This window comes from Peromyscus maniculatus, chromosome 3 (assembly GCF_049852395.1).
Source record: "Peromyscus maniculatus bairdii isolate BWxNUB_F1_BW_parent chromosome 3, HU_Pman_BW_mat_3.1, whole genome shotgun sequence".
Classification (NCBI taxonomy): Eukaryota; Metazoa; Chordata; class Mammalia; order Rodentia; family Cricetidae; genus Peromyscus; species Peromyscus maniculatus.
Window position 1 is genome coordinate 38,416,105 of NC_134854.1, and position 12,699 is coordinate 38,428,803.

Consider the following 12,699-nt stretch of genomic DNA (forward strand, 5'->3'; position numbering starts at 1 on the left):
CTGGGGCACAGGAGAGTTGGTAAACACATACACAATGACATCTGGATGTCTCCACAAGAAAATGCAGAGAAACCCACAGTTATAACCTCTATATACTAAACCTATCTTGGGGTTTTCCGAGTTACTTTAACACTTCTTGTGGTTAGAATAAGTTATGTTAAAAGGCCTCCTCTAATCCCAAAGCTCTGTGCATTTATATTCATCTTTAGCAATGACGAATGTAAGATTTACCCTTCCCTTCCATAGTCTACAATCATCCCTAATGCTACAACCTTAAAAACTTTCCACAGTAGGAACTAGCAAGTTCACACATGTGGAGAGAAAGATTGACTTGAATTTTTTTTTTAATTTGATACAAAGAATTCACTATGTAGCTCAGGCTAGCCTATGAGCCTCTTACTGGGACCACAGGTGTGTAACACCACACCTACTAACAATTGGATTTTAAAAACAAACACTATGATTTTAAAAAAAAAAAAAAAAAGGACTTGGAAAAAACAAAATCCACTCACTGAACTTAACCAGACCCAAAGTCTATACATTTCAATGGACTTCTACACAGGTAAGTAAGATACTAGAAATTAGGATGTTCTTGCTCATAGCTAATTCTAAAGTATGTGTTATAATTATAGTTATTTTAAAATGTTACAGTTGTTCCTTTTAAAATGCTACTTAGAACTTACATAGGTTATTTTTCTAGTTGTTATAACAAAATAATGCCACAAGAAACCATTGAGGAAAGGTATTTTGCCTCCAGTTTTACAGGATACAGTCCTTCAGTCTTAGGAGATACAGTCCTACAGTTTTAGGGGATACAGTCCTTCAGTCTTAGGGGATACAGTCCTTCAGTTTTAGGGAATACAGTCCTTCAGTTTTGGGGGGATACAGTCCTACAGTTTTGGGGAATACAGTCCTACAGTTTTGAGAATACAGTCCTTCAGTTTTAGGGGATACAGTCCTTCAGTTTTAGGGAATACAGTCCTTCAGTCTTAGGGGATACAGTCCTACAGTTTTGGGGATACGGTCCTTCATGATGGAGAAAGCATCCTGGCAGCAGCTGCAGCACAGCCAAGCAATAAAGACCAGCAAACACTCCTGCCCTGTTGGATTCACCCTTTGTGCAGTTCAGGACCCACATCACAGGAATGATGATCCCTGTACGTAGGGATGCTCTTCCCACCTCAGTTCACCTCATTTAGATAATGCCTCACAGACATACCCAAGCGCCTGCCTCTGACCTAAACGCTGCCAAGCTGAGAATCAATATTAACCGTCACAGAACCTGGAATTGCAGGTCCATTTTGAGGTGACTCTGTTGCTGACCAGTGAAGCAATGCAGACCCTTAACACAGATGTTCTGTGTTCCTGCGGGGAACTCAAAGGCTCAGACGTTCTGAAAGTTTGCCTTTCGTCACAGATGACATTCCTCCCCTAAGAATGGTGTGTCAGTAAGGGCCAGCCATCCAAACTCCAACTAGACATTTGTACAAAACACTCCTAAGCTGTTTTCTCCTACCATTCTGCATTTGGAAGAAAATTAGAATTGACTGGCAGAAAGGCAGACTATGTAGTTAACATACAAATATGTTTTTCATAGTATCAATGAGGTAAGGGCAATTTGGGAAGTTTGTCCCTTTAAGTTACCCCCACCCCCTTTTAATCTACAGGCTTTCATATAGCCAAGGCTGGCCTCAAACTTACTATGGAGCTGAGGATGGCATTGAACTCCTGATCCTCCAGCCTCTATCTCCCTTGCCTGGGATTGGGTGTTCAAGCACCCTCAGCCCACTAAGCTTGGTCCAGTGTTCACTAGTTAGCAGGATGCTGTGTGGGTTTCCTGGCATGAATTGAGCATGTTTTAGCGTGGCTGTTAGACTGTGCAGAAACTCTTTGTGGGGTGCTTGTGTCCTGAGATCATGGTGGACCTCAGTGTGTGAGAGTCCCGCTGATTCTGGTTCCCTCTAGAGAGGAAGTGAAAGGAGAGAAGGACAGAGGATGAAGGTGTACAGATAATGCAATGGTTTCATTTAATTAGGACTTTAATGGTTCAAATATAATTTGCCTCATTTGTTCTTAAGTAGAAATGTCTAGAAATACAGCATTCTATATTTTCTCACAACAATCTTCTCTCCCCTTTAGCGAACCTGTCAGTTATTATTTAAGGCACATTTCCTTTTCCAAAGGCAAGAGACACACTGTGTCCTGTTGTTTTTACACTAGGAAGTTATTTAAAGTAGAGGTTATCGCACAGGAAGCTAGCTGTCCCCGGCTCCCATCTGTGCAGAAGACACTTCCTGAAGAGGCCTGGGCGTAGGGTAGATGATATGTTGTGTGTATGCACCCCCTGCATAGGAAGAGCATGGGGTGATGATATGTTGTGTGTATGCCCCTCTCCCATAGGAAGAGCATGGGGTGATGATATGTTGTGTGTATGCACCCCCTGCATAGGAAGAGCATGGGGTGATGATATGTTGTGTGTATGCCCCTCTCCCATAGGAAGAGCATGGGGTGATGATATGTTGTATGTATGCCCCTCTCCCATAGGAAGAACATGGGGTGGTTGATATCTTGTGTGTATGCCCTTCTCCCATAGGAAGAGCATGGGTGGTTGATATCTTGTATGTATGTCCCTCCCTAGGAAATTCCTGGAATAACGCTTGTGACAGAAGAGCTCCCATTGCCTCTTATGAAGGTAAGAGGGTGAAGCGGTCATGCCTGAGGAGACCTCTGCTGCCCCAGAGTTGTGGTTCCGAGGTATTGCAGCCTGGCAGAGCCTGCGGCGCTCAGCACAGGGCAGGCTTGCCAGAGTCCTGCAGCGGTGAAGAGTGTGTCAGCCCTTAGGACGCTGTTGAAGAGGGAGGCTTTCGGAAGCTTAGAGAGAGTTCCAGAGCTCACCAACACTTGCCACAAGGCCTTATTTATTGAAGGAGCTCTTGGAACATCTTTAGAGGGTGGAAGCTGTTATTGCTTCATTTGTAGTTCCTCCTTCAAATGCACACACACACACACACACACGCTGTTGTTGCTTCATTTGTAGTCCCTCCTTCAAATGCACACACACTCACACACATGCACACACACATACTCACACTCACACATACTTACACACACTCACACACACACACAAGCTGTGGTTGCTTCATTTGTAGTCCCTCCTTCAAGTGTTCACACACACACACACACACACACACACACACACACACACACACACACTGGGCTGGGACTACCACATTGATTTCCAGGTAGCTCAAATCAAAGAGCAGCCTATCCATCCCTCAAAGGTGATTGGCAGTGGCTTGCTGTATGGCCTCCCTGCAATCCACTGGTTTCAGAGTACAATAGGGAAAAAGAAACACACGCATAGTTAAAACGGGGGCACGCGGGGGGGGGGGGGGGGGGCGGAGCAGGGTGGAAGCTGTTATTGCTTCATTTGTAGTTCCTCCTTCAAATGTCTCCGGCTCAGTCTCCGGTAGCCGCTTTGTTGCTTTGGGCTTCTAGCAATTACAGCCTGGCCTAGCCTGGGAAATCTCAGACTCTGGCAGCAGCGTCTGCTCCTTGTGCCGAGGCCTTTTATTCCTGGTTGATTCTTTTGGGTCCTTGGGGCCAGACAGCTGGGGAGGCACAGTGTGAAGGTGGAGAGAGAGGACAGATGGAGGAGGGCTTCGTGGGTCTAGCTTTTGGTCCTCAGAGGCCCTTGAAGACAGACTGGGCAGCTGTCTCCAGAAGCAAGGGTGGAGCCACTGTGAAAGCCTCCTCGCTAGGAAGATGAAGGGAAAAGTCATGTTTCACAGGCAGCTACAGGGCACGCTCTGTGTTACGTCATGGCTAGTGTCTTTACTCGTCATTCTACCAAACCCATGACGCATTGAGCTTACAAACCAGCTCTGGAGTTGAACTCGGGTCCTTGAGGTGCTAGAAAGCTATCCTGCTCTTCTGCTGTCCTCTCAGCCTCCTGCGTGGCTGGGATTCCAGGTACACGATACCCCCATGACAGCCAGAAGAGAATGTGTAGAAGAAACATAAGGCACAGTCCTATAGTTTCTAGTATAGCAGCTGCCCGTTCCCTCTGCTTTGTCCCCGTCCCCAGCACAGGTGTGTGTGTATGTGGTACACACATATTAGAAGCTGTGGTAATCTAGCACATTTGATCAAATATGAATTCATCAACACTTTCCATGTTGTCACATAAAATAATGATTTGCAATGATTCCCCTGAGCTGGCATGTCTGAATTTATTTAATCGTCTTCTGCTTTGGGCCATTTAATTCTCTTGATAAGATACAAACATTTTCTAGGGAACTAACTCAGTGGTAAGGTGATTGCTTAGTATACTTGAGGCCTTGGGTTTGATCCATTGTACCACATTTTTTCCCTTTTACCCAGTTAAAGATAATATTTCAATTTTTATATTTTATGTATTTTTTATATGTGCAGTTTTTCTTTTGGTTTATTCCCCTAAGGTTAAAAGTTAAGAATGTCTTATGGTAAAACACTATGCCTTTTTTTTCATAGCTTTTATTTATTTATTTTTTGCTAAACTAAAACTCAACAAAAGTTGTGTTAATTTACATGGTCAGAAAGATTTAAGGGCTGAAGAAATGACTCAGAGTTGAGAGCACTTGCTGCTCTTCCAAAAGACCCATGTCAAGTGGCTCACAATGGCCTCCAACTCCAGTTCCAGGGGATCCAGCACTCTCCTCTGGTCTCTGTTGGCACCCACATACATGTGGCACACACAGGGAGAGCCACACATACATATCCATAAATTTAAGAACAAAAGGACTCAGGAGTTTAATAGTTTTATTGTAACCTTATCAATTTTGTGTGTTTTTAAAAGTAATTATAAGGAGGAAATGAGAAAGCCCCTTTTGTCTTTTTTCCTCATTGGCTTGTTGTAAGCCAATTAATATTGTCTCACAATATTCTTATTGAATAATAGTAAGTGTACTCTGATTATACTTCCTCTCTCCTACTGTAGTCAAGGGGGCAAAGTGAGACAAGATGGCCACCTTCTGCTCTGTACAAGTGTTTAATCTAGTGCTACAGTCCAGCTGGGTCACCTCAGATTTGTGTGTTGAAGTCCTGACCCCCAGTGTGATGGTTTTAAGAGCTAACAACTATGGCCTTATGATTTGGATTGGTCATTGTTTTTTTTTTTTTTTTGTTTGTTTGTTTTTTAAAGATCCATGAAACCCAATTCAATTCTTCCTACCTCATGATGTCACAATGAAGACAGGACTGTCTAAGAAATGGGCCCTTAGCAGACATTGGATTTACTCACACCTTGATTTTGGATGGCCCAGTTTCAAGATGTAGAGGAATGTCTGTCATTTATAGTCCCTGGTTGATGATATTTCATTATAGGAGCTGAAAGCACTATGACTTGGGGACATGTGAGGGCAGGTACACCTGTCATGTTACAAGAAGATTGTCACCTGAAAGACAAAAAGCCTCTTCATTTTATAAGTGGCTTACCAAATAATCTTTTAAAATTATATAAAACATGTTGTAGGGAAGGGGCTGGAGAGATGGCACAGTGTGGAGATTATGGCTGCTCCTGCAGAGGACCTGGGTTCAGACCCAGCACCCTTATGGTGGCTCACAACTGTCTGTAACTGCAGTTCTAAGGGCTGGCATCTCCTGGTCTCTCTAGGCAGCAGGCATGCACATGGTACTCATATACCTATATGCATACAGGCAAACATATGCACTTTAAAAATATTAAAAAGCTCTTAAGTCGGCACATGGGAACAAGGTCCGTGCTGAAAGAACTGTTGTCGAAGTGACCTTCCTAAGAACGGCTTTGATCCTTGGTGAACTATGTGCTGCTCTGGGGAAGCAGCAACCATGTAAAAGGTTTAAAACTGCACCTGACTTTATAGTGAGAAGAGAAACCATTAAAACTATTTAACCACAGGAAACCAAAGAGGAAACTATAGCTTGCTCAGATGTAAGGGTAAGGGGTGAGCATGCTTCATGTAGAGGAAATGGGTATTTTCACCAGCTTTTAAAATCAGACCCACCTCCCTCCCTCCCTTCCTTTTTTTTCTTCCTTCCTTCCTATTTCTGGTTGTCTGTCTTCCTTTTTTAGACAGACTTGATATGTAACCTATACTCAACTTGTTCCTCAGCCTCCCGAGGACTGAGATTGCAAGTGTGCACCAGATGCCCGGACCAAAACCAGACGTCCTTAGAGTATTGAGTCACTTGCTCGCCCGTCCTTAGAGTATTGAGTCACTTGCTCACCTGTTACTCAGTCCCTGACCCCGAGACTGAGACCAGTCGACTTGAAACACCACTTGCTTCCAGCCTCTGATGTGAGTGCTGTGAGTTTCTCAGGACACAGGGTTCCTGAGCATCTGGGAAAGTGTGCTTGCCACCTGGGCTCTTCTCCATCCAAACTTTGCTTCCATGCTTCTTCATTCAAAGTGTTTTAAGGCTGCTTTACCTCGACAGAGCAAGAGAAGAATTCACGGCTTGGTGAAGCACAAAACACACTGATTTCCTTGGAGCCCCCAGTGCAGACACATGTCATCACTGGGGTAAAAGATTTGTTAGTGATTGGAAATATCGGCATAACCACAATATAACAGCTCTTTAGAATTGTTGCTTTGGCAAAAAAACGAAGCACTGTTGGAAGTGTTGGCTGATTCTGGGGGAAATACCGATTTTTTCAAAGTTTGGATTGCATGCTTCTTGGGAGAATGAGTTAAGTGAGTGCAGTAATATTGTGAACATAATTTTATGATGCCACAGAGAAATATCCTTCATTATTCACAGAGTCTCAGGCTGGGGAACAGGTTTTTGCCATTTCTGTAGAGATGGGATCACCTGCCTCCTAGCTATAACACCGAGAGCCAGACCCAGGCTAGAAGATTATTATTTCTGTTCCTTCTTACCAACCACTCTGGGCTGGGCTTCTCTTACCTGTACTTCTGGTTAGAGATATAATGTTCAGTTTCTAAGATTGCAAGGAGGGAAATACTTTACTCAACACTGGCTTTCTGTGGGCATATGCTCCAAGAAAGCTAAATGTGAGATAGATAGCCATAATTATCAATTACATTTAAAAAAAATCCAGCCTATTAAAAACAACACAGAGTGGCTGATAAAACTACCCAGTCAGGTCAAGGAAGTGGATTTTTTTTGCCAGATACTGGAGCAGGAGGAAGCTTATTTATATTCATGAGACTTGAATAAGACAGCTGTGTGCCTCAGGAATTCTAGTCTTTTGTTACATGGAAGGATGCTCTTACACCAAGCTCTTAGTTTAAGTATTGTGCCTTTTGTGCTTCTGTCTACAAAGACATTTTCTATTGCATTGTGTCTATGCTGGAGGCAATGCATTGCTGGATCCCTCTGGACAGTAGAAGTGAGTCCTGACATTAGATCCACTGTAGATCCTAAGAAGACCTGCGCTAGCTCTGCTCACTGAGCCTTGGAACACAGGTTCTCTCAGTGTGGGCTTCCTCCCCCAAGAAGATGATGGTTAATCAGCAAAAGTAGGACCAAGCCAGAGGGTCTTTGAGAAATGAGAGGCAGATGTTTACTCCCCAGTGACCTGCAGATGAGCCAGTACCACAGGCCCCTTTTGTTCTGTTTCTGGATCAATTGGCCATCCAAATCCTAAATGGGAAACAGTCCCTTCATGTAACTGGCCCTTTGTTTAATTAATTGTTGTGATGGGCTGCATGCGATGAGTGTTTTATGGCATCCTAAGAGACAAAGCAAGATATTTTTGAAGAAGAGATGGAAATAATTTTCTTTCTTCCAAAGTAAAAAGTTAAACTTCCCTTTGTACAGGGAACCATGCTTTTTGGCCATTCCTTGAGACCCTGATTGCTTCTTAAACCAGATGCCAAGGACCATCTAAGCTCATAGACATTTCTTTTCACAAAACATTTTTGCATGCTTTTAAGGATTTATTTATTTTTGTTTATGTGAGTGCCTGCATGTTTGTGTGTGCATTTCATGTGTGCAGGTGCCCGTGGAGAGCCGTTGAGTCTCCCGGAACTGGAGTTGCAGGCAGTACTGAGTTATCCCATATGCATGCTCGAGACCAAGCCCAGGTTTTCTGCAAGAGCAGTGGGTCCTCTGGACTGCTGAGGCATTGCTTTGCTTCTCAGCTTTGTATTTTTAAAAGACTTCTATGAGGTAGCCATGCTGGTGCATGCCTTTAATCCCAGCACTTGGGAGGCAGAAATCTGTGAGTTTGAGGCCCACCTGGTCAACAAAGGGAGCTTCAGACCAGCCAGGTCTGAAGACACTGTCTCAAAACAAAAACAAGACTCTACCGAATTCTTTTCAAAGCTGGTATGTGTATCTTGAGACTTGTGGTTTTCACTTTGCACTGTCATTCTCCATGGCGACAATATTTGCAGCCCTCCCAATTCCCCTTTGGTCAAGTGTTAGTTGAGCGCCCGGGCCACACCCAAGCACCCTGTGAGGTGCTGAGCTGGGCTGATCGGGTGGGCATGTGCAGGTTCCATTTTCTTTTTCTTCAAAGTATGACATCTAAAATTAAAAGTAAAATAAAAGCCTCATTTATTCTCTGGGTCAGTGAACATGCTGGCATTAGCTAGAAGCTGTGATTCTCGAAGATAGAGCGTAGCATTCTTTCTAAGCCATCTCCTGTTTCTCAGTGACCACAAGTCTCCACAGCTGCCTTATCAGCCTTCAGGGATGCAGTCCAAGGGCTGTGTAAGGGGCAGGACTATGCTTGCATGCTCAACCCATGTTTTCAGCCGAGAATGATGATCTATAGGATCATCCCAGGAACTTGAAAAACTCACAAGGCTTCTAAATTCAGGCAGATGGTAGTGTTTCAAATGGGTATCTGAGGCTGGAAATCCATCACCAACTGTGGACAGCTATTTTATCTTTTCTCAGCTTTCCAATGTCCTGTCTCTGATCCAAACCCACTATCTATATTCTCGTCTCTGTTCACTCACTAAGAGCGTTGTTGAACATGCCATCCTTAGCCTGTGTTTTCTCAAATCTGTGTCCCTGGGCCTGTGTTTCTCAGACTCCCAAACAGGCCATTCGGTGTACGGTCATCTTTGAATGTTAGCAGGTTAAACATTGCACCACTGACCAAATGCTGATGGTGTTTACCAACAGTAAGAGAACATGGAGATTATAATAGGCCAGTCTAAAAGACTATCAGTTCATATGAAAATATTTAGGGCACCTTTGACTAGCAGTATTTTTACTAAGTATAAGTTTTAATTTTTGTTTTGTCTAACATACAGATCTTTGTATTCTGTTGTGTGACTTTTCTTGGATAGATATGGACAAATGTCCACTCTCTTCAGATAGGACATCACAAACAGACTAAAGAATATCTACCTAAGTATAGCTTGGTAAACCAGTGTGTTTATGGGGATTGCCTGTAAGAACATGGGCAAAGGGGGTTGCTTACAGGTATGTGGGTGACCCCTGGGTAGCTGCAGGTACATGAGTGACCCCCAGGCAGCTGCAGGTTTGTGGGTGACCCCCGGGCAGCTGCAGGCATGTGGATGGCCGCTGGGCAATGCAGGTATGTGAGTGGCCCCTGGACAGCGCAGGTATGTGGGTGACCCCTGGACAGCTGCTAGTATGTGGATGGCCCCTGGATGGTCCCTGGGCAGCGCAGGTATGTGAGTGGCCCCTGGGCAGTGAAGGCATGTGGGTGACCCCCTTGCAGCTGCAGGTACATGGGTGACCCCTGGGCAGCTGCAGGCACGTGGGTGACCCCTGGGCAGCTCCATCAGTGGGGCTCCTGCTCCATGGAAAAGTCTCCTCTTCATCAGGAACCCAGAAAGGGTTTTTCAAGTCTTAGGAGTTTTGTTAGCTTCCTGGGGCTTTGGGCCTTCGTCCTCCCTCTAGGAGGGAGTGTTTCAGTGGAGAAGAACAGACACACAACACCTTTTTAACCAGTGGTTTTGAACTATTGTAAATATCTAGTGCAAGATATAAACAGCTCCAGGGAAAATTCTTGCACAAGCACACTATCTTGCCATGGGCATGCTAGCACTTTTGAAGGTTGTTCACTGCCCACAATTTTTCTGTTATTCTCAATTGACTCAAGACTACGAGAAAAACAAGCTTCAAAATATATGTATTGATCTGGGTATATGGTTTGTTTGTGTGGGTGTGCAGGAGAGGAGGACGGTGGGAGCTGTGGTTCGTGTGTGTGGGTGTGCAGGAGAGGAGGGCTGTGGAGCTGTGGTTCGTGTGTGTGGGTGTGCAGGAGAGGAGGACGGTGGGAGCTGTGGTTCGTATGTGTGGGTGTGCAGGTAGAAGAGGGCTGTGGGAGCTGATCTTTCCTTCCACCCGTGGGCTCGGGCCGGGCCTCGGGCCATCAGTCTTACACTGAGCCATCTTCCTGGCCTCCCAATTTTTTTTTGAGTGAAGAGAAGAATTTTTTTTTTAAAGAAGCCGCAGTATGAGTGCAGTCTTCTGTCAGCATGAGTATTTGGCCTAAACAAGCCACAACAGGGCGACCCTAGTTCTCTTCCTGGGCAAGATTGGGGTGAATCCCATGTAGACTGCTGTGTCAAAGCAGGCGTGCCTGTAGCCAAACTGACCACTAGATGGCACCACAACACCAAGTAGTTTTCTGGTTTGGGCTCCAGTGTTCCACAGCCGGACATAGGGAACATAAGGCAGTAGAGATAAGTCTGCAGGACTTGTCCGACTTTATTATTATTAATTATTATTATTATTATTACTAACTAGGGAGAAGGATAGTTAAGATAGGTTTACTATAAATAAGGGTCACCTTGCATTCTTCCCTGAAGAAAAGTTAAGGAGAGGGCCCTGACCCTGGCATTCCCGTCTACCCTGGAAATACGTCTTAGTTTTTTACCTCTGGGAGAAGGGCCTTGGCTGTGTGGCCCTTTCTGGTTTCTAAATAAACTATAAAAGTGTCATGTGGGGCTGGAGAGATGGCTCAGCGGTTAAGAGCACTGGCTGCTTTTCCAGAGGTCCTGAGTTCAATTCCCAGCAACCACATGGTGGCTCACAACCATCTGTAATGAGACCTGGCGCCCTCTTCTGGTCTGCAGGCAAACATATAATAAATAAAATAAATCTTTAAAAAAAAAAAAAAAAGTGTCATGTAACTTGCCTTACTGCAACTCCAAAATCCATATGAAACCAATGTTGTCTTTTCAATAATAGCATGTAGCCACATTTTAATGTAATATTAGAGCATTTTGTGTGTAATTAAAGTATATTTTATTTAAGTTCTCATTTATTCTTAATTTTTTTCCTTTTTAAATTTACTATTCAAAGAGTTTCATACGTGCATCGTCCTAGTTAAGTTTTTACAATAAACACTATGGCTAAAGCAGCCTGGGAGGAAAAGGTTTATTTCAGTGTACAGTTGTAGTCCATCACGAAGGGAGGGCACGGCAAACACTCAAAGCAGGAACCTGCAGTCAGGAACCGAAAGAGTCCATGGAGGAGCACTGCTTACTGGTTTGCTTCCCCTGGTTCTTTGCTTGATTTCTTATAGACCCCAAGACTACCTGCCCAGGGACCACACCACTCATGGTGGGCTGGGCCCTTTCACATCAATCATCAGGAAAATGCCTCATCGGCTTGCTGATAGGCCAGGCTGATGATGGGGGGGGGGCATTTTCTTAATTGAGGTTCTATCTTCTCAATGACTCTAGCGTGCCAATTTGACAAACAAAACCAGCTAATATAAGCATGTAATTCGATTAAACCCACCCCATCTCCACCTCCATCTCCTCATTAGCCCCCCACTGCTCTGCCCCATCTCCATGTGGTCCTTTGAAACCCACCGAAGGCCCAGTACTCCAGTATGTTCATCAGCAGGGGTGTGGGCAGTCTCTGAGGGGCTGCATCCCTGAAGCAAACTGGCACTCTCCCTCGCCCAGCAGCTATCAATTGGCAATAGCTCTTCAGATAGGCCTGGGATTTTGTAAGATCCTTCCCCATCCATGCTGGGATTCTGGCTGGTTTGATCTCGCACAGGTCTTGTGTGTGCAGTTCTGTGCAGTCACAAACGCTGTGAGTTCAAGTGTCCAGTGGCCCTGTCCTGGCTGGAAAGCATTGCTTTACAGTCATTCTCCTCTCCCTTTGCTCTTACAGCCTTTCTGCCCCGCTCTTCTTGGATGATCCCCAAGTATTGAGGGGTGTGTGTATGTGTTGTAGCCTCACTGAGATCACAGCTGGGTAGCACTGATAAGTGTAGCTGGAGCTTTTCTTGTGTCCCGGCCCGCAGGTCGGCTGGCAGTTGGGACAAACCTCTCCCACTCGCGTCCCCCAAGTAAACTCACAGAGGCTTATATTAATTAAAACTGCTTGGCCATTAGTTCAGGCCTACCACTGACTACCTCTTACATTTAAACTCAGCCCATTTCTGTTAATCTATATGTCACCACGTGTTCCCTGGATGGTGGGATGGCATCTCCAGACTCAGCCTTCCTCTTCCCAGAATTCTCCTTGTCTGCTTATCCCGTCCATACTTCCTGCTTGGCTACTGGTCAATCAGTGTTTTATTAATCCAGTGTACAAAAGCATTATCCCACAGCAGACAAACTTTTCTCCTCTAGTAATATGCATAACACCTTCTATCACTATAAAAGCTAGCAAGTATATGCTTATAATTTGACCAGCCAGCAGGAGTCAGTGCTGGCTTGATTTATCCATGTCCTATGACTTGACTGTATGGTGTCTTCAGCAATA

At 44.7% G+C, this 12,699-nt stretch overlaps 1 protein-coding gene across 7 annotated transcripts in view; it reads left to right on the forward strand.

Moving 5' to 3' along the window:
- Gsap (gamma-secretase activating protein) overlaps window positions 1–12,699 on the forward strand; it is a 97,931-nt gene that overhangs the window by 63,471 nt on the left and 21,761 nt on the right. For 6 of the 7 annotated variants that reach the window (XM_076565958.1, XM_006991059.4, XM_042272903.2 and 3 more), the window contains one exon: window positions 2,639–2,692. The exons of the other annotated variant lie outside the window; for it this stretch is intronic. In XM_076565958.1, coding sequence (XP_076422073.1) covers window positions 2,639–2,692 — 54 coding nt within the window. The remainder of the gene's footprint in view (window positions 1–2,638; window positions 2,693–12,699) is intronic. 7 annotated transcript variants of the gene reach the window in all.